Source organism: Anguilla anguilla, chromosome 13 (assembly GCF_013347855.1).
Source record: "Anguilla anguilla isolate fAngAng1 chromosome 13, fAngAng1.pri, whole genome shotgun sequence".
NCBI lineage: Eukaryota > Metazoa > Chordata > Actinopteri > Anguilliformes > Anguillidae > Anguilla > Anguilla anguilla.
This window is the reverse complement of record NC_049213.1, coordinates 39,752,002-39,772,913: the sequence shown is the minus strand read 5'-3', so window position 1 is coordinate 39,772,913 and position 20,912 is coordinate 39,752,002. Positions and strand designations below refer to the sequence as shown.

At 44.6% G+C, this 20,912-nt stretch overlaps 3 protein-coding genes across 3 annotated transcripts; all 3 read left to right on the top strand.

Moving 5' to 3' along the window:
- Window positions 1–1,597: 1,597 nt before the first annotated feature.
- adipor1a (adiponectin receptor 1a) lies at window positions 1,598–8,483 on the top strand. Its single transcript, XM_035389347.1, has 9 exons — window positions 1,598–1,734; window positions 4,488–4,544; window positions 4,929–5,125; window positions 5,233–5,343; window positions 5,540–5,711; window positions 6,095–6,281; window positions 6,862–7,049; window positions 7,645–7,838; window positions 8,185–8,483. Exons 3-9 carry the CDS (start codon window positions 5,006–5,008, stop codon window positions 8,311–8,313), a joined length of 1,101 nt encoding a protein of 366 aa, XP_035245238.1. The 5' UTR covers window positions 1,598–1,734; window positions 4,488–4,544; window positions 4,929–5,005; the 3' UTR covers window positions 8,314–8,483.
- Window positions 8,484–11,354: 2,871 nt separating this feature from the next.
- Window positions 11,355–13,961, top strand: rabif (RAB interacting factor). Its single transcript, XM_035389349.1, has 2 exons — window positions 11,355–12,050; window positions 12,795–13,961. The coding sequence occupies exons 1-2, from the start codon at window positions 11,898–11,900 to the stop codon at window positions 13,041–13,043; spliced, it is 402 nt and encodes a 133-aa protein (XP_035245240.1). The 5' UTR covers window positions 11,355–11,897; the 3' UTR covers window positions 13,044–13,961.
- Window positions 13,962–14,875: 914 nt separating this feature from the next.
- Window positions 14,876–19,009, top strand: LOC118211835 (tubulin alpha chain, testis-specific-like). The gene is made up of 5 exons (XM_035389346.1): window positions 14,876–15,606; window positions 15,789–16,011; window positions 16,276–16,424; window positions 17,129–17,809; window positions 18,366–19,009. The coding sequence occupies exons 1-5, from the start codon at window positions 15,604–15,606 to the stop codon at window positions 18,660–18,662; spliced, it is 1,353 nt and encodes a 450-aa protein (XP_035245237.1). The 5' UTR covers window positions 14,876–15,603; the 3' UTR covers window positions 18,663–19,009.
- Window positions 19,010–20,912: the final 1,903 nt, after the last annotated feature.

Genomic DNA, 20,912 nt, shown 5'->3' with positions numbered 1-20,912 from the left:
GCATGCGCAAAGCTGGTGCAGCAGGCCCTTATGCCTTTACGCTGTGCAATGAGGGAGAATTTAAGGGATGTTCATTGTAAGAGTCTTGTTGCTGAAAGATCTCTTTAAGGTATGTCGCACTAACGCTGCATTATTTTGACTGCCCAAAGATGCCTGTACCTGGGGTGATGTGAGTGGTATGTTTGATAATGTTGTGTTTCAGGATGCGCCCTTTGTCTCCAGCCCTTGTGGATTTGAACCTGCAAACTTCACGGGGAGAAGCGCTGTTGTTTGAAAGACCCTGTACAAAAATCAGTACGTTGTACCTTTCAGTTACCATGCCATTTTATTTTATTATTTATTTTACATTCTGTTTAATTAATAAATTCATTGCACTATGTAAAGCACTTTGAGCTGCATCTCTGTATGAAAGGTGCTATATATAAAATGTATTATTATTATAAGTGGAGGAGGTAGTGGAACCCTGGGTTTTATTCTGGCAGACACAATTGTCACTGCAAACAGGATTAGGATTAGAGATTACCAGTGACTGGGAGCCATCTTTGTGCAGAAATGCGGGTTCTCCTGCCTCGCTGACTTGAGCCAGCCTGTTTTAAACACCCTCCAGCGGGACAAGCTGGAGTACGCGTGCCGAAACACGATCGGCTCCAGACACATGCAAAATTACGGCGAAGACGTGTTATAGGACCAACCTTCAAATGCCATGCTCAACCTTTGGTCAGACTGATGCATTTTATACACTTGTTTGTTTTTTTTTAACCACACACACACATTTAGTTTTTCCCCATTTATTATTATTTTAAATCAATGTCAGGCACATCCTGTGAAAGTGAACACAGCTTGGTTCTCAGACAGGCATCAGATACTAAATGTGAAGTGGTCTGATTGCTTTTATCTTCAACAGAAAAATTAATCTCGCACATATACTATTGGACGATGTATGTTACATTTATAAGTGCCAAGTCAACACAAAAGCAATTTGCCATCTTTTAAAGTGGCTGGTGTCCTTTGTGGGTTAACCTTGTCTTTAATGGACAAGGTGCTGACTTAGCGTTTAGCTGAGGTCATGGAGCTAGGTTTGCTAAATGTTCATGTCCTGCTTGCCTTCTTGCAGTCAATCAACGGGGGAGGGGGTTTATATTGACATGCAGTACATTTGATAGGCAGCCAGTTTATTTCCGGTCTATTGGAGCCAGTAAATGTTCAAATGTCTCCTCCGTGTCTATGATGAAGGACATTCCCAGTGGACTTCTAATGTACAAAAAGCCTGGGCCTGTATATCCGAGTGTTAATATATTCAGGAACATATGAGTTTTCCCAATCCAGAATAAATTAATGTGTTCATTTTTGTCATGAAACGAGACAAACCGTATTTGTAAGGATATGACAGCTTAATTTAAGTGATGTGTGGTGAGATTGGCCGAAGTTTTTGTGAACGGGCATTCGAAAATAAATTAGTAATTGGAACGCATTAATAACTGCCAGCTCGGTTATATTTGTTCAAGTTGCACCCAATCTTCCCATTCATTACAGCTGCGTTTTCTGCGCAAACAGAACCCCATTGATTTAATAACCTGAAGTGAGTCGCTTTCACCAGCAGATGGAGTTCCTGGGTCTTTGTTTACGAGACATCCCAAAACCAGAGGAAACGCGTTTCTGCTCGCCCGTGATCGGAAGCTGAAACAGGGGACCAGACGCTTGTGTTTCGGCGAGAATCGGGTGGGATCCAAACAGGTAAGCCTGGACAATTTAAAGACTAGATAGTCTTGTACAAACGGATAGAACAAACATTAAAAAGATAGCAATTGTAACTGGTTAATATGTCAGTTGTCAGAAGGTCGATTGGGGCTTTTTGATGAGTAATTATAGTCACTAGCTCGGTGGTCGCTATCTACCGTTAGCTTAGCTTGTTAGCCAGCTAGCTGCTACCTATGTTCTCGAGTGCGGATTAGCTTTAGCTACAGTGGCTACGGGAAATAGACAATGAGACACTTCAAGAGTTTATTTTCATTTTCTCGACGGAGCTGTTGAGATTACAACAAAAAATGGCGTTTTCATTTATTAACATTGCCGACTTTCGGGACAATGAGCAATATTTTAGCAGATAAGAGCTGAGCTGGCGCATATCATGGTTGCTGTTGGTTGAAAGGATTTTTGGCTGATAGTAATCTGTCTTGAACTTAACAATAACACCATTCATACAAACCGGAAACGATACAAACCTTTAATCGACTGTAAACATTCGAATCTTAATGTGTATTGACACTTACACAGATGTCGGTCAGATTAAACTTCGACTGGCATTTCGGCGGCTGACAATATTTTGCTTTTCGTCAGTAACATTAGCTAGCCATAGCAGCTAGCTGCGTATGTTTGCAACTTAACAGATTTATTGTATGAATTGTATTTAGCTCACATTAATAACTGTTACCGTAAGGTGCCTTCATCAGTTTCCGATAACTGTACGTATTTCATGTGTTATGTTGTTTTTAAAGACGAACAATTGTTTAAATTCACCTAAATGGCATAAACGATTAGGTGTTTATTCGTGTGAATTGCACATCGTTTCTGTGGAAAATGCTTTGACCTCGGCGAAGAGCAATATTTACTCGTGGAAACTGATACTGCTCGGTATTTTGACCCCTTCGGTTAAAGCAATGCATTTTTTATGAATGTGGACCTCTGTTTGCTGTCCCACCTGTTCTTCTGTGCACAGAAGCAGACAATTAGGCGAGGTAACCGAGTCCAAGCCTGTCCTTCAGATGGTCAAATGGTGCCTCCCCCCCCCCCCCCCCCCCCCCCCCCAGTATTGGCTGGAACTGTTTGTGAACGTGCCCAAAAAATCCAAAACAACATTTTCTGTTTGTTGCCCCCCGCCCCCCCCCCCCCCCCCCAAAGTTGAAATGAGATCTGTGATCTGCACAGTTGTTGTATCATCTATATTTGGTTAAGCTGTTTTTGTTGCCCCTTTTTTTCTAATAGTTGTCATTCATTAACAAGCTCCCTTCACAACACCGGAATGGGTATGTAACAAGAGACAGGGCAGACATTGCTGTAAGATGGGACAGAACACACCTGGGGACAGGGTAAATAAGTATGGCTGTCCCTAACAGATCAAGCAGGCTACCTGGCTCTGTGGATTGGCCCTTTATGAAGACAAATGAGCATTTTAATATTGTTCAGGATTTAAATGTGAAGTGTAGAGTCTTGAATGGCCTGTTTTCGTCATAAAATGGTCTCATTTTTTAATGAAGAAAAACAACTGAACTGATGCTACGTCTACCCCGGCTGTCCCAACGGGGCCTCTTAATGGGACTGTGCAAGAATTACAGAGTTGACTCTGGGGAATGGAAATATTGATTGTTAAAATTAGTTCAAGGTTACCATTTTATTTTTTTTGCAATAGACAAAGACATTTGTACTTGGTATTAATCTGTAGGCAAACATTGCGCTTTAAAAATGCTTAAAATAATCTTGATACCTATGGGTCAGCACCTAGCCTGATACAAAGGCTGACCCGGTGTGATATGCTTACAGAGGTACAGATAGATTATTGATCTATACTTTTTTTGCCATGATTGTGTCTTTATTTGATGACGTAGAGTTTTGTTTTGATCGTTTTGTATATAAGGGGAAACGTGCAGTGGTATGAGGACACTCGTCAACACGGTTTCCTTATCAATGATCAATTTAGGTGTATAGCCATTTCACCTCTCACATTTAGCATTAATTTCATTATTACTAGACACACTGTACAATAAACTGCATTCATTTTGAATCTGGCTTTCCTCTTTGACTCTTACCACTGCACACCTAACAGTTTTAAGGTCCTAACATACACACAGACCTCAGGATGTCTGCACTTCCTAGTCACTCATCTATACACTAGTGTCATATCAGGATGTACAATTGTGTTTATCCAGGCTAAACAAGCGAAAGACATGTCCGCATCTACCAAGTTAGATAGCGATGTGTATAAGCCAAACTACTGGCGGACAGCAGTCTGTGCATAACCGTTAGCACAGTGGAAAGGTTAAAACACTACTTTGGAATCAGATGACCGAGATTTCGTTAAATTAATCCCGTTCCAGTAGCACCGGGTAAGACTGCACGCGTTCCTTCGCCACTCAGACACTTCCACTGTTTGGTTTGCGGAGGGGTTTCTTACAGTTGGCGACCTTGATGTGATAAGTTTTGGTTTTTTGCTGTTGGTGACCTTGATGCACCGTTTGGTGTATCTGAGGGGTTTTGTACAGTATTCAGTACCCCCAGCATGTATGTCTCTGATTGATTTACGTTCCTTGTGAGTCTTCAGACTCTGATCTCATTAGCTGCATAGAATCTTTAAGTACAAGTTTGTATGTCAGTGAGAATTTTTTTTCCATGTTGTGAGCTGAAGGAGTTGAAATGCAAAGGGAGATGGCGCCCCCAAGTGGCAGGGGTTATTATGCAGTGTCTGATCACATTGATGTTTGTTTATTCTCCAGGGTATTACCCGCGTGGTAGAAGTCGAGACTCGCAGGATCATCGTCACGCCTTCACAGGTACGCAGCAACGTGACTGTCTGAATGTGGCTTTTGGTCCCTGATTAAAACGCTTTTGGTCCGTGTGTCACATGATGGAGGTCCCTACTGTTACACTGCTGCCTCTTTCTTTATTTGAAGTTTGTAATTTGTTTGTTTACTGTCTTGTGCAACTGTGTAACTTTGTGTTTCATGTCAGGTCCCCCTTGCCAAAGAGATTTCGATCTCAATGCGGTTTTTCCTGGTTAAATAAAGGTTAAATAAAAAACGCTTTTGGTCCCAGTGTCCCATGATGGTGGTCCTTGTTTTAAACTCTTTTGGTCCCTGTGTCCCTGATTTAAACGCTTTTGGTCCCTGTGTCTCGTGGTGGAGACCCCTGATTTAAACGCGTGTTCCCGTCCGCAGCCCGGGATCGGACCAGGCTGGGAGCGGCTGGCCGCAGCGGGACGAGGGGCTGGGTTGAGGGGCTGCGGACGGTTCCCATGTCAGCCCGTAACGGGTCAGCGAGCGATGCAGAGTGCCGGATCTCCGAGGATGGCCCCGCCCTGGAGGACGTGGAGCTGACGGAGCTGGGACCTCTGATGGAGGGGGTCACAGCGGAGGTGCGGTTGGCTTACAAACGCTTACAGATTTGGGCGAATGAAGGAAACTGGGTTAGATTTATGTACGTGTATCTCAAACGTCTGTTTGATTTGCGCTAATTATTTAGGCCTCTGCCCTCCCTGATGATGAGGAGGATGAAGATGAAGGGGGGCGCGGGATGACCCTCCCCCTGCAGGCTCACCACGCGATGGAGAAAATGGAGGAGTTTGTGTACAAGGTAGGACCCGTGACCCCTGCTGTGCCTGCTGGTAGAGACCGTACAGGGTTAATGGGTGTGTGGCGGTGGGAGTTTTGGAAGGTCACAGGTAGACCCCGTACAGGGTGACTAGGTGGTGACTGGGTGTTTGGAGGTGGGAGTTTGCGAAGGTCGCTGGCAGAGACCGTACAGGGTGACTGGGTGTTTGTTATTCCAGGTTTGGGAAGGCCGCTGGAGGGTGATCCCATACCACGTCCTGCCCGAGTGGCTGAAGGACAACGACTACCTGCTCCACGGGCACCGCCCGCCCATGCCCTCCTTCCGCGCCTGCTTCGGGAGCATCTTCCGGATCCACACGGAGACCGGCAACATCTGGACACACCTGCTGGGTGAGTCAGGAACACGGTGGAACGCACGCGTGTTTACGTTTGCCCTTGCTTGCAGAAACTTGCAGATGTTTGCTCCAGCAACCGCCCTGGGTGTCTTTGAAGTAGTCAGAGTCTTTGTGTTAAAAAAAGAAAGGAAAAAAAAATCAGTTTTAATACTGCAGGTGCTTACGGTCACGGCTGATTGCTCCATGATCTAGACAACAGCCATGGCTGATCCTGTTAAGGCACTGTTCCAGTGTGTGGATGGGCCCCAGAAGTCTGCCATCAAAATGGAACCATGATAGTTCTGATCCACGGGGCAACGCACACCTCGTAGGGGGACCTATGAGCCGCTGCTCCAGGTGCATGCTGGGAGGTGACCGCTGTGTGTTGTGTATCCGCAGGGCTGGTCCTGTTCCTGTTCCTGGGCACGCTCACCATGCTGCGGCCCAACATGTCCTTCACCGCGCCCCTGCAGGAGAAGGTGGTGTTTGGGACGTTCTTCCTGAGCGCCGTCCTGTGCCTCAGCTTCTCCTGGCTCTTCCACACCGTCTACTGCCACTCCGAAAAAGTCTCCCGCACCTTCTCCAAGTAAGACACGCCCCCCACCCAGGAGCTGCCAGTGTACACCCGCCAAACTCTGCTGCCCAGAGGCAGGGCGGGGTGGCGATGTTCCTTGTGATGGGATGGGTGCCCTTCCCGTTCTGCAGACTTGAAAGATGGCAGTAATTAGTGTGTGTGTGTATTCTCTTCTATTTTAGGCTCCGTATGGTTTTAGGAGAGAGCACAGCTGCCTGGCTGGGTAAAATGTGCACATTTTAAAAGGCCCCCAGGTACCCTGGTTATGTTTTAGGGGTCCCTGGTTGTGAGTTGGAAGGGGTCCCAGGGACTGTTTGCGTTTGAAGGGCCCCTAGGTGCCCTGGCTGTGTTTGAATGGCCCCTAGGTGTCCTGGTTGTGTTTGAGGGTCCCCCAAGGTGCCCTGGCTGTGTCTGAGGGGCCCCTAGGTGCCCTGGTTGTGTTTGAGGGTCTCTGTTTGTGTTTGAGGGTCCCCCGAGGTGCCCTGGCTGTGTTTGAGGGGCCCCTAGGTGCCCTGGTTGCGTTTGAGGGCTCCTGGTTACATTTGAAGGCCTCCCCGGGGCCTCCAGAGTGACAGTGATCTCTATGTCTCAGGCTGGATTACTCAGGCATCGCTCTGCTGATCATGGGCTCCTTCGTCCCCTGGCTGTACTACTCCTTCTACTGCTCCCCTCAGCCACGCCTCATCTACCTCTGCATCGTCTGTGTGCTCGGCATCGCCGCCATCGTCGTGGCCCAATGGGACCGCTTCTCCACCCCCCGGCACCGGCCCACCCGAGCAGGTCAGTTCAGGGTTCCCCTGGAGTCTCGCTTTGGTTCCACTGTGGTTCCGCTGTGGTTTTGCTTGCAGGTTAGGCAGTCATTGTCATGGCACATTGTGAATGCAATTGCCAGTACCTAGCCAATGCAATACAATACGATAGCAAATGAACAAATCAAACGGTTGGTTGACTCACTCACCGAACTTGATTGTCTTCAGTGAAGATTAAAAGGAGTGTGGTAGGGCGGCAGTGTAATATGGGGATTAGGGAACTGGGCTTGTCACTCAAATGCTGTGGCATGGATTCCCAGCTGGGGCACTGTCATTGTACCCTTGAGCAAAGTACTTAGTCTTGAATTGAGTACTTAGTTGAATATTTTGTTGAATTGATTCAGTAAAATATCCAACTGTATAAATGGACGGGATAAGTGTTTTCTAAATGCCATAAAATAATAAAATGTCATATAAATGAGAGTGAATAGCCACAATTTGATGAAACAAATATATCTGCCATAGTCGTATTAAGCATGCAGAAACCCATTTATGGGTGAGAAACTGGTGTGTTTGGTGACCCCCCTGCAAACCCACCCTGCTGGGCCCTTCTGCCCCGTCCATAGGAGTCTTCATGGGCCTGGGACTGAGCGGGATTGTACCTACGATGCACTTCACCATAGCCGAGGGCTTCGTGAAGGCCACCACGGTGGGCCAGATGGGCTGGTTCTACCTGATGGGCGCCATGTACATAACAGGAGCTGGGCTCTACGCCGCCAGGATCCCCGAGCGCTACTTCCCCGGGAAGTGTGACATCTGGGTACGTCTGCCGTCCGTCCGCACGCACACGCGCACGCGCACACACACACACACGCACGCGCACTCGCACACACACGCACACGCCTGACGGCTGGGGCTGGGGCTGGGCTCATTGAACTGGGTCTGGCTTTGGAATCTCTAGATTGGCCTAAGGGGGGTTAGGACTTCACAGGGTGGGTTAGGTTTGACATCAAGCCCCGCCCTCCTGCAGTCTGCAGTCATGTGACCAGCTCTCTTCATTGTACCATGCTGGTAGGGTATGTCAGCTGCACCCATGCCATGTTCTTTGACCCTGTATTCTCGCCCTCTCTCCCTCGCGCTCTCTCTCTCTCGCTCTATCCCTGTAGTTCCAGTCTCACCAGATCTTCCATGTCCTGGTCGTGGCCGCAGCCTTCATCCACTTCTACGGCGTTTCGAACCTGCAGGAGTTCCGTTATGGGCTGGAAGGGGGCTGTACTGATGACACGCTGCTCTAAGGGGGGCGGGGGGGGGGGGAGAGGGGCGTGAAGGAAGGCCCGCCCCCTCCTGGGGTTCCGTTTCGGTTTGGGACAATCAAATAAAGGGCGACCGATTGTCGAAACAGGGGGAACAGATTTTAAAAGTTGTTAACTCTGTAAAACTAATATAAATGTATATGTATAAGGATTAGGTGTTTTTGCGGGTGTAAATCTCTGCTGTAGTTCCTGTGGAGTGTGGTGGGGGGGGCGTCGACGGACTTGCTTTTTTTGTGGGAGACGGTTATCTGGCTCCACCCATAATGTTAACCCCTGAACCGCTGGTGAGCTTTGGCAGGCAGGAGTAGTTTAGCAGTTACTTGGTAATCCCTGGGAGAACGGTCCTCTTCGTACAAGGTGGGGGTTGGTGGTGGTGGTGGTGGTGGTGGTGGGGGTGGGGGTGGGGGTGGGGGGTGGGGGGTGGGGGGGGGGACTGCCCTGTGAGCTTTCTGCCCGTCAGCAGCTGGTCCTGGATCAGTCTATCCAAACCCATTTCTACAGCCATTGTACAAATGTTGTTGTGTAGGAGAAAACAACGAACTGATTCAGGATCAGTGCTTTGGAGCAGACTCATTTGCACCTTCCAGTGGTGGAGACGGCTTTGTGTTTAGCCTCTTAGGCTGTTTATCTTCTTCAAAAAACCAGGTGTCTTTTGTTACATAAATACTAGTTTGGTTCACCCTATTGAAGAAGAGGAGGAAAAGACAGACTTGAAATTTAAAGACCTTGTGCAGTCGTTTGTGATGAATCGTTTCTCATGCTGGTTAAGGTGAAGCAAAATTATGTGGACATTAAAGATGACAATCTCTGTCTATGTTTAAACCCCCTGAAAGGGCATTACTTGTGTTGTAACTGGCAAAAAAAAAAAAATTATTGGCATGGATGGACAGAGGTTTCTCTGGAATGGCCCAATCCTTTGTATTGGTGTGGCATTCAGACCACTGTTTTTAAGAAGGTTCTTTGTCACCTCTGGCACCTTCATTTACTGTACATGTGTGCATCCATTGACTGACATGATCTTGTTTCATTATATTCCATACTTGTAAAAAGGGTATTAAAATCACTGCACAGGGTCTTTTGAGTGATGGCAACCAACAGTGCACGTGGCCTTTAGAGGCCTGCAGTAATAATAATAATAATAAGAAGAATAAGAATAAGAATACCATTATCATAGGTAAGATTCAGAAGTGTGGCATTGTCCTCGGGGAAATGCAGTTGTTGGCTGGACTCTGCTGTTGGTAGTGAACACAGTGTTCCTCCAGTGAGTGTGGAGTCATGGAAACTGAGAATGTGTGAAATGTGAGCTGAGTAAGCAGACCTGGACCTTCGCTAAATAATGCAGAGTAGTGACGGGTTTTAGTGAACGCCATCTAATGATATAACTCCTACACAGAGAACGGCAAAATGATGATCCAATGATATAACTCCTACATAGAGAATGCAACACGAAGATCCAATAATATAACTCCTACATAGGGAATGCAACACGAAGATCCAATAATATAACTCCTACATAGGGAATGCAACACGAAGATCCAATGATATAACTCCTACTTTGGGAGTGGCAACACTTTAGGTTGGCCCTCTAACTTGCCAGAAGTTCTTAGTCATTTAAAGTACACACTTCACACTGTTTAATGACCCAGCTTCACTGTGGCTGGGCTGACATGAAATATGGCAAAGTTGTGTAGCGTTAGAATGCCGGTAGACCACAAGGTCCATAGCCATCTTGTAAAATGGAGTCATTTGATTTTACGTAGAGAAGCAAGTATTGTGAAATGTCCAAGCTTACGTTGTCTGATTAACCTTGAGGTCAGTGAATTGGCACAAGTCACACTAATCTGGCATTATAATTATTTTAGCAAATTTTACATATTTTAGCAGGTTTTGCATATTTTAATATTTTCTTGTGCGTATGCACAGTAGTAGTAATATTTGATGGACATCATCATTATATGAAAGCCTCTGCTGAATTCTCATCCATAGTGAAGTAACGACTATGTATCATTAAATATAATGAAGCAATGAACAAAATGGCTAAAGTCTTGGCAAGTTTTAAATCATGTAGTTTGTGATAAGTATTTATTTCTGTTAATATTCCTATTACTCAGGCCAGTAGAAATAGCTTTCAAAAAACAAAAAGAAAAAAAAAGGTGGTAGTGGGGGAGGGGTTAATATTGTAACAGCCAGGTCCAAAATGTTTGAAACTATTTTATTTTCTCTTTCATTCTTTTTGTTTTAACCTTTTTTTACTCTGGCACAAGATGGGGTCAACTGTATCCAAACTCATTATTATTATTAAGAATTTTTCAATTGCAGTGTGTTAAGTTTGTTAGCTTCAGGTTGGGTGTAGGCAAAGACATCCATTTCTGCACACATGTTGAGTGGGGTCCTTTTGCACAGTCATATATCAGAGTCTTGTTCACTTAAATGTACTATGTTATAATAAATATTTATCAGTGCAAAACTGGGAAACTGTCTGGAGTCACTGTGGGGGGAAAAATGTGGTTCTCTACCAGTCCTGTTGCAATATTTGCATCTTCTTCACCACCACCCTTAAAAGGACAAGCACAAGCAAGAAGTGCAAAACTGTTCCTAGGGAATATATTTGGGCAACTAACTACGCATGGAATGTATGGTTTAAAAAAAAAAAAAATACTGCCACTACTGCCAGTCTGAACTGTCTGTTTTTTTTTTTTTCAAATGAAATGGCCCCCGTGACCAAAATGGAAAAGCTATAAAACAATGAATGATGACAATGTCTTGTCTCAGTTCAAGCACTAGAGGGCACCACTGCACGATGAATATACATATATTCCATATACTGTATTGGTTCATTACATTTCTGTGACCGAAGACATTTACCATAAAATCATCTATTGCACTACAGTGTAAGCATCCCTCCTTCCCTGCGCTTAGACTGAATCTACAACAGAATGTTGACCTGCCAGTATGGTAACTGCAGGTAAAAGCCAATGAAAAGGCACTACTTGTCCTGGCTTCAGTCATGTTTGGTGGGGCTCTTTCGCAGGGGCTATTATTATGGTCATACGCAGTTGCCGTAGACTAAGGCTATGAACAATCAGTAGAACCAATACCTACAGACCACCCAGGGCGTGCTATTCAATATACAGTGCATAATCCGTAACGCATTTCTTATAACTCGCTCTTGGGCGAATCAATGTTGTGTGCGTCCACTGGAAAGTGAAGGCGGTCATCACAGCGGAACCGATAACAAAATAGGATTCGTTTCCAGACGGAAGGGGGGAGCTGTGCGTTCGACTAGCATTGTCAAGTCAGCCAGGCTAGCGATGCTGTTCCACGCACAAAACCTCTCATATATTTGTATGAAATATACCCAGAAAGTTAATCAGATGTAGTGAAGTGTCTCTATATAACAGCGCTTAGCTACTACGAACGAATTGATTCCTTAGCAGCAAGTGAATTAACTAATCAGGACAGACTTGCTGGTGAGAGCAAAACGACGTCGACGTAGCAGTTCCTCGTTAAAATTACAAAAAAGGTTGGCGTTTAAAATTACCCATCGATAAACCACACAAACTGAAATGGAAGACTGTGGAACTATTTCGGGTGATGAAGGATGCGCCGACTTATCCAAGCTGGTGTCTGAGGACGGGAAAAACGCCAAGTCCGTGCTGTGCCAGCGGTGTGGCTCCAAGGTTCTGTGTCCGGGAGTGGCTGTACTTGCTGAGAAGGAGGTGGGTACAGCTAGCTCGCTAAACTGCCCGCTTGTTTGGATGTGTGTCTGTCTGTCGCCATTCCGTTTGAAGCTCTGTACGTAAAATGTCATTAGTACTTATTTCGAAGTTGCCTGACCATGTAATGTGGCGAGTTTGCAGTTTTAAATCCTGCACGATTCAGCTTGTTTTGTAGCCTATAGCCAATTGTGAGCTGCGGCCGACGTGCGTATTCTGCAACTGCCGTCTCTTCAGCAGGACGTGGATGTTTGTGATTATAGTCCTTTGATATAATTTACACAGTGTAATCACATTTCCCCTTACTGTTTATGTTGCCACAAGATAAAGATTAATACTTCCCCCCCAAATAAGCATAAGAAAATAAACCTATAAGCATGTAAATGGATCAGTTCTGTAATGTCTTAACTTCAAATTCACTCCTGGAATAATACATGTTTTTAAAAACAAATATTTATTATGTTAATAATGAGTATTGTTATCACTGGGCAAACACAGATGTAGAGGTGACTGATTAAATGTGATGTGCCATGTTTTGGTAATTAACACGGTCTCTAAGACCAATACATTGGATTTCGGTTCAGATCCTTATGTAGTGGGCAGTAGAAAATCTGAATGAAACAGACTAATTATCACTGTATTCCTTTCGTTTTTTGGGTATAACAACTAAACATTGTGTTTTCATTGCAAAGCACCTATCTTATTAATGCTGTTTTTATTAACAATTGACACCATTGTGCCAACCAGCTGTTCCTGCCCTCTATGCGGAAGAAGACGGGCATCAGCCAGGTGGAAGGGACCGTGGACGGGGACACGCTAACAGCACACTGGCTGGTGGATGACATGTACACCTTCGAGAACGTGGGCTTCACCAAGGACGTGGGCAAGGTCAAGTACCTGATCTGTGCGGACTGTGAGATCGGCCCAATCGGCTGGCACTGCCTGGACGAGAAGAAGAGCTTCTACGTGGCACTGGAGAGGGTCAACCACGCTTGATGGTTCACCCGGACAGTGGGCAGCACCAATGAGAGCGGGGGGAAGGGGGACTCGAGAACCGCTTGTGCCAACTCCTTTTTGGGCATGGGGTGGGGCTTGTTCGGCAGGGTCCCTCGTTTCCCTGTCATCCGCGGATTGACTTGAGGTGTTTTTCCCTCTTTCCTGTACCTTTCGATCATTTACTCATTCCCTTGAAATGGAAGACAGTGTGTAAGTGAAAGCGATAACTCCTACTTGAATGGCTTTCTTTTTTCCCCCAATTCTCTATTTGAAACAGTTAATAGATTAAGTCCAATAAGTAGCCCTGTTGCTTGGCCTTCGTTTTTGGGTTTTGCCTAACAGCGTTTGTACTCTTGCTTTTAGCTGTTCACTGCCTCTCTCCCTGTGGAAGACTGGCAGTTGGCAGGACCAATCGAATGAGCCGCAGCGTTCCTGGAGCTCTGTCGGATGGCACTGCCAGTTCAGCTGGTCTGTCTAACTGTCTAATCCAGAAGACATCCTCTGGGTTTTCTCCCGCCCCTTAAAGCTTTGCTGGCAGAAAACAGAATGCGGTTGAGTACATTTGCCAAAAAGTGCATCAAATGTATCAGTGCATATAATACATGTAATATCTAACTGAGAGGAGACATTATGTCTGTCATATGGGGAATAGGAGGACATGTGCATTGGTGTGGGTGTCACTGCTTTATTGCTGATGCGACATTAGCCTGTGGCTTCTGTTGTAATGATGCAGCAGTACACATTGCCTTACGTTACCTCTGACTGAAACGAAGGCGTACAGAACTGCAAGCCCCCCCCCCCCCCCCCCCATCCCCCCATCCCCCCAGTGAGAATGCATATCGCCACTAACCTCTGGATGCACACATGCTGCTTAATGCCGTCTGTACTGAAAGAATATTAAAATTTGCTCAAATCTGAGGTATTATCTTGTTATTTTCAAAGTTTCTGTCTGTGTCTAAGGAAGATTTTAAAATAAAATTTGAGTGTGTGTGTGTGTGGTAGGGAGCTAGGGAAAGAATTTTGTAGCACTTCTCTTCAAAAGATTATTTTATAAGCCTTTGGGGAAACAGAACTGTGCGCGCTAAGATAAAGACACTTGCTCACAGAATCCACTGCTTTGTTAAGTAAAGCACAATGCTGCTTTGAAGAGAGACTGAATATAGCTGTACCAGCTTCTGGTGTTGTCGCTTCTACAATTATTTATTCATACTGGACTAAAACCTCCTGCTAAACAAAGTTAGGTTTTTGAAGTCCCTGTGCTGTGCAATGGCTTTTTTTCCCTCTTAAATTTACACAAGAAAGAGAACAATAACTTTCCCCGACCCCAAATATATAAACAAGAAGATCTGAGTTTCTGATTGATGTGAAGTATGGCATTTCTGAACAACTGAGTCTGAGGTTGAACGCAGTGTGATCCCTGTCCCCATTCGGTAATGACTCTTGAAGTTCACTTCTGATTGGCTGCAGGCTAAACAGAAGCACTGCTAATTGGTTAAAATGTAAATGACACTGTTGCTTGCGTAAGCAACGTGGTCCTCAAACGTTAGTAGAACGTATAGGCAGACCAGCCCCAAATCTCTGACCAACTCTTTTTGTAATGCACAGCATAAGAACCTATTTCAGGATTTTAAAAAAACTGAATTTCAAACATCATCTGAGGAAAAATAGGCTTAATTACATTTGTTTTCTGTTATCCTTTGTGTTTAACCATTAAAGTTTTGACTGCACAGGGTCCTTCACAAAACTGCATTCCCATTTGTATTTGTTTTTTTTTTTATAAAAGTCATTTCCCCAAAAAATCTTGTACAAATGATCTGCTTCAAGTCTATATTTAATTTAAAAAACATTTAATTCATTAAAATTTCTTAATATGTATGATGGGCCCTATAGTAAATTACCAGGGCACAGAAAAAAGTTTTATTGTCTGACATGTTAGGTTCAAAAAAAGTGATCGATAAGATGCTTCTTGGTGATTATTTATTTATTGGAGTGCAAATTCTGAATAATCGAATAAACAGGATGTTTTCACTACGAGCTTTCTTGAAGGCGTCATTGCAATTGATGTGGCCAGCTAACCTTGAGCATCATATAAACAAAGATAGGCAACATTTCCCATCTTATCTACGTAAAAGTAAAAGGGTAACTTGTATGCCATTTTGTACATGAATAAATAAATAAAATAACCTAGTTTATTCATATGAAAGAAAAAAACGGACATTTCCAGGTTTGGAGGGAAATTCACTGGAGGCGCTCGCAGGCCTCAGTGCGCAGCGAACGTCAGTACGATGTTCCATTCTTCTCGGCCATTATAATACCTTCTGAAGATTCTATCCCCTTATGACTCTGACCAATCGCAGTGGTTTCACAATTCGAGTGTTGTGAAGTATGATTTCAAATACAAGCGCAGCTTATTATTTTATTTTAGTTGGCATGGACACGTCAGGATTCAAAAGCCAACAGAAGACATGAAATAAAATAGGTATATAATCGCCCTGGAACCAAAAGTTTAGTCACAAAACTTACCTTCCAGCGCACTGTAGTTACAGATTTCAACGAGGAAATGGTAAGCACCCTTTCTTTACTAGTTACGTGTTATTTTTCTATATCTAGCTAGTAGTAAGTTATCGGTAGCTCTGCAGGCAGGTTTTCGTGGCCACATATAGTGGACATGGCTTCAGTGGTAGAACTTGTCAACAGTTTAAATGGTCTGTTTGTTTCATCCCCAACAATTTGCGTGTTTTGCAGCGTGAGTGTATATCCATTCACGTGGGTCAGGCAGGAGTCCAGATAGGCAATGGGTGCTGGGAGCTGTACTGTCTTGAACACGGAATCCAGCCTGACGGCAGTATACCGAACGATTCCATAATTGGTGGCTCGGATGATTCCTACAACACCTTTTTCTGCGAGACGGGAGCTGGGAAGCGTGTTCCCAGGGCAGTTTTCGTGGACCTGGAGCCTACAGTCGTGGGTTTGTATATTTAGCTGGTCGTCCTTAAATCTCACTGGAATCGTAGATAAACTTGCTAGCTAGCTAAGTTATATAAGTTATATCGTTCATTAGCGTAGCATTGAACCATTTTCGTCTCTTCTGATTTGAAGTTTTGGTTTTAAGGAAACTTCAAATCAGAATGAGACGAACCTGGACTCAGAAACACATTTTTTCCTAAACCACCCATTTTCCCACGTTCTGATCGGAAGTGCTTTTGGTAAACAATTTTTTTTTCGCTCACAGATGAAGTCAGGTCTGGAAGATACAGACAGCTGTTCCACCCAGAGCAACTCATCTCGGGCAAGGAAGATGCAGCCAACAACTACGCCCGAGGGCACTATACCGTTGGGAAGGATATCGTTGACATAGTCCTGGAGCGCACCCGCAAACTGGTGTGTAATATTATTTGCAGCACTGGCGATACAGGTTGGCCTTTACTGCAATACACTGCCTGCCGCCTCCCACACACCGGGTGATTTCAGCTGTCACGTTAAACCGTGACGACCTGCAGTCGCTCCCGTTGTGCATATGTGAAATGGTGTGGTAGGCCTTTTCACAGTGGGTGCAGTCATATTGCCTGTCCAAACTAACCACGTACAGCTAGAGAACACACAATGATATTGGGTTGTATGGGTTAACTATATACAGCACAAATTCGTGAAATTAACATGATGTTTCTCTATTTTTTGTTAGGCTACAGATAGTTGACTGGTCACATTTACATCATGAAGTGTGCTGTGTAGTAGCTCAATCTGTCTGTGTTTGTAAGAAATAAATTAAAACATTTATTTATTTTTAGTATTTTTTTCGCTGAATCCTAAAAATAGATAAAACACTGAAAAAGTTTCAGTCTTGCCCCCCCCAAAAAAAAACAAACCACTCCAGTTCTGGTGGATAGGTCACTCGTAATCCATCAAATGGGACAGTGTGGAGCTGATAATTGTTTGGATGCTGTGTGTTTTTGCTGTCAGGTTTCCAATTGCCCTCATGCCTCGCAGACACATTTCTACCTGCTCTGAATGCATTATTGTCCTTGATGGCCCAGCTATCTTGATAAGAATGTCAAATAAAAAAAGGTTTTCTCTCTTTTTTTCAGACAGAACAAACCACTGGGCTTCAGGGCTTCCTGATCTTTCACAGCTTTGGGGGGGGTACGGGGTCCGGCTTCACCTCCCTGCTGATGGAGCGCATGTCTGTGGACTACTGCAAGAAGTCCAAGCTGGAGTTCGCCATCTACCCGGCTCCCCAGGTGTCCACGGCCGTGGTGGAGCCCTACAACTCCATCCTGACCACGCACACCACCCTGGAGCACTCGGACTGCGCCTTCATGGTGGACAACGAGGCCATCTACGACATCTGCCAGCGCAACCTGGACATCGACCGCCCGTCCTACACCAACCTCAACCGGCTCATCGCCCAGATCGTCTCCTCCATCACCGCCTCGCTGCGGTTCGACGGCGCCTTGAACGTGGACCTCACCGAGTTCCAGACCAACCTGGTGCCCTACCCCCGCATCCACTTCCCGCTGGTCACCTACGCGCCCATCATCTCCGCCGAGAAGGCCTACCACGAGCAGCTGTCGGTCGCCGAGATCACCAACGCCTGCTTCGAGCCGGCCAATCAGATGGTGAAGTGCGACCCCCGCCACGGAAAGTACATGGCCTGCTGCATGCTGTACCGCGGCGACGTGGTGCCCAAGGATGTCAACGCCGCTATTGCCAACATCAAGGCCAAGCGAACCATCCAGTTTGTGGACTGGTGCCCCACCGGCTTCAAGGCGAGTGCAGTTTTAAAACCATGCAGAATAACCATCGTGGATGCCTTCATCATTATCAGCATTAATGCATTCTTGTGAATTTGGGCAAAAATAATTCCTGTGATGTCTCAGATTTCTGCAAAATCTTCCACAAAAAAAGCTCCCACGGAGGAAGGATATTTGATGCATATTTAAGATTTGGGTCACATGTTCTTTTTGAGAATCTACCAGTCAAAATGCCCATTTTTGGCATTTGTGCACGCAGGTGCCTCCTTGAAGATCCTGGCATTTTAAAAATGCACATTTGTGCTGACTACACCTTGTCCACTGGTGTGCTCGAGCCCTACAGCTCTGTCTTGAGGGCTCACGCCACCCTGGAGCAGGGCGTGTCTCAGATTGTGTCTCCATGGGACTTTGTGTCCAAACCCGTAACGGAATCTCCAACACAGATTCAGGCTGGCCAGAATTACAATAAATATGTATTTGTCTGAAAAACTGCAAAAAGAGAAGAAGTATAACAGCACCATCCCCCCCCCCTTCCCCTTCTATGTGCTGCCTGTCTTTCTCTCTCTCTCAGGTGGGAATCAACTACCAGCCTCCGACTGTGGTGCCGGGGGGAGACCTGGCCAAGGTGCAGAGGGCCGTGTGCATGCTGAGCAACACCACCGCCATCGCCGAGGCCTGGGCCCGCCTCGACCACAAGTTCGACCTGATGTACGCCAAGCGTGCCTTCGTGCACTGGTACGTGGGCGAGGGCATGGAGGAGGGGGAGTTCTCCGAGGCTCGCGAGGACCTGGCGGCCCTGGAGAAGGATTATGAGGAGGTGGGCGCGGACTCTGTGGATGCGGAGCTGGAGGAGCAAGACGAGTTCTGAGAGGAGGCCAGCGCTACCTCCCCCACAGCAGCTCGTAGGAGAGCTGCTCTGTCCTGTCTGCCCAATCTCTGTTTTCCTGTCAACACATTTACACACTCGTGCTGCTGTGTGCGCTGATGGTATTGATTCTGACTTACGTTCATTACGGAATTATGGATTGCAGATCTTTTATTTATTTATTTATTTTATTTTATTTTTTTGGACGTGCCCATCTCTGCACATCATACCTGCCGCGGTCGCTTTTGAGTCATACAAAGTGATGGCACGTCAGTGCTGAAGGACTTGTGTGCTGTTGATTATCAATGTTGTTCCCTCCCTGAATAAAGAGTTCTCGTGCAAGCATTAAACATTTGTTTCCTAACATCCCTTGGTTTTTAAAGTTTTTAGTCTGCTTTGAACCAGTAAGTGCATTCACAAGTTTTTTTTTCAGTAAAAGAGGCGTAATAACTGCCTCACTGTTTTACTTGGCAGAAAATCAGAACAGCCATGAGAATCTATTTGTAATTCTCAGTCAATTTTGGATGGAACCAGGTATCTGAAAGAGCAGATGCTCCATATTTCAAAAGCAGTTGCACGATTTCACCACTTGGTGTCACTAATGGTAACAGTTTTCCCTGGATGCACATTTTAATAATAGTAATGAACAATTGAAGTTTTATGCATATGCGATTCTTTTGGCACATTGTCCATTTTTACATTATTGCTTAAGAATATCAGTATAAAAATAGTGTATTTGTTGCCATACATTGTTATCTCAATTATATTTTGACTTTTTAAAAAATATATATACAGCTTTTGGTTCTGCAATATCTGTCAAGCTTATAAGTTTTCAAGTTGAGCAAATAATGTAAACCAACTACAAGCAAGTCACAAAAATGTGGCTGTGGGCATAACCTATATGATACGCCTGAAGTTTAATTACAGCATAAGTTTCTTAACCGTCCCTTCTAGAACCAATGAAATTGGTTTATGGCTGGCACAAGTGAGCCAAGTAACCATTTGAAATCAGGCCACGAGAAATGTCCGCTCGAGGACAGGGTACCATTCTGGATATTGGTTAATTTAAAGTGGTTATTGAACTTGACCACGTTCTTTGCTGGAAAATATTGTTTTCAATATTCAAAAAGTTTTAACTTTTTATTCTACAAATGGTCCGTGTTCAAATAATCACAAACACCACTAGGTGGGATGTTGTATTATGGCAACTTCACGAAGTGCTACATTTGAATCGAAGAGAAGTGTTGTGGTCATAGAACGTGTTCTTAGAACTGCAAATACCAACAAAAAAGAAAGAAATAAAGTATTTAAAATTAAACGGACATCCGCACGTGACATTTGGACATTTTTCATTGCTGTGTGTTTCCGTATGTGTGTTTTTTGTTTTATTTTTTATTTATATTTTGACCGTTCACAGAACGCATGAGATTTTATGGTGTTGCTATTTTGAAGCACCCTTCTGTTACGTAACCCTGCATCACTTTAACTGTTATTGACGTATTAGATTACGTTTCTATACTGAATTGCTTTACACGATTTAATGCAACGTGTTTTAGTGTTTGATATTTGAAAATAAGTATGATATTTGAAAATAAGTATGAAACTTTTATTCATACAATTAATTCCTCATTGAAATGTTTTCCCTTGTTGCGGGCTCAATTATAGCGCTCCTAAGAAAAAAATCTTTTAGAATTATTATTTTTTTGGTTCAGTAGCCGAGTTTTGTATATTTTCATTTACATTTTCAGCAAATTTTAACAATGAGTGTAACACTAACCACTCCCCCTTCGTCCCCACTTTCGGAGTGACAGCCAATCAGGATCTTCATAAAGTCTATTTAAAGAATAAGTCCCGGTCACCGTGAAGGCACAGCTGAAGCATATCCATCCGCACATTTGAACGCTTTTAATTAATTGTCCTGTCGTACAGTAAATAGAAATGACTCGCAGTTCTAAGATCTAGCAAGAAGTTCACCAATTACAGAGTTAAATTTGCCCTTGCAAGGACGGGAAGCCACACTGCAGATCCCACGGATTACCCTAGTGGCCATGAAAAATTCAACCTGAACTGGACTTCTATTCTATCTTGCAGTTTCATAAATGTAATCCCTTTCCCACCATTATATATAATGCTTCAAGTCCGATATGAATCTCCAAATTTCTCATCATTCAAATGATGCAATCATTAATGTGTAGGCTAAGCTGAGTATGTAGCCATGGGCTACTACAGTAGGTCAAAACAAACGTTTCTCTG

What these genes read in the sequence shown, in the direction of transcription:
- adipor1a (XM_035389347.1), top strand. Translation starts at nt 5,006, where the DNA reads ATGTCAGCCCGTAACGGGTCAGCGAGCGATGCAGAGTGCCGGATCTCC. An exon ending in GCACCGGCCCACCCGAGCAG is followed by an intron (nt 7,050 to 7,644) that starts GTCAGTTCAGGG and finishes CCCCGTCCATAG; the next exon opens with GAGTCTTCATGGGCCTGGGA. An exon ending in CCGGGAAGTGTGACATCTGG is followed by an intron (nt 7,839 to 8,184) that starts GTACGTCTGCCG and finishes CTATCCCTGTAG; the next exon opens with TTCCAGTCTCACCAGATCTT.
- rabif (XM_035389349.1), top strand. Translation starts at nt 11,898, where the DNA reads ATGGAAGACTGTGGAACTATTTCGGGTGATGAAGGATGCGCCGACTTA. An exon ending in CTGTACTTGCTGAGAAGGAG is followed by an intron (nt 12,051 to 12,794) that starts GTGGGTACAGCT and finishes TGTGCCAACCAG; the next exon opens with CTGTTCCTGCCCTCTATGCG.
- LOC118211835 (XM_035389346.1), top strand. An exon ending in TGGAGCGCACCCGCAAACTG is followed by an intron (nt 16,425 to 17,128) that starts GTGTGTAATATT and finishes TCTTTTTTTCAG; the next exon opens with ACAGAACAAACCACTGGGCT. An exon ending in GGTGCCCCACCGGCTTCAAG is followed by an intron (nt 17,810 to 18,365) that starts GCGAGTGCAGTT and finishes TCTCTCTCTCAG; the next exon opens with GTGGGAATCAACTACCAGCC.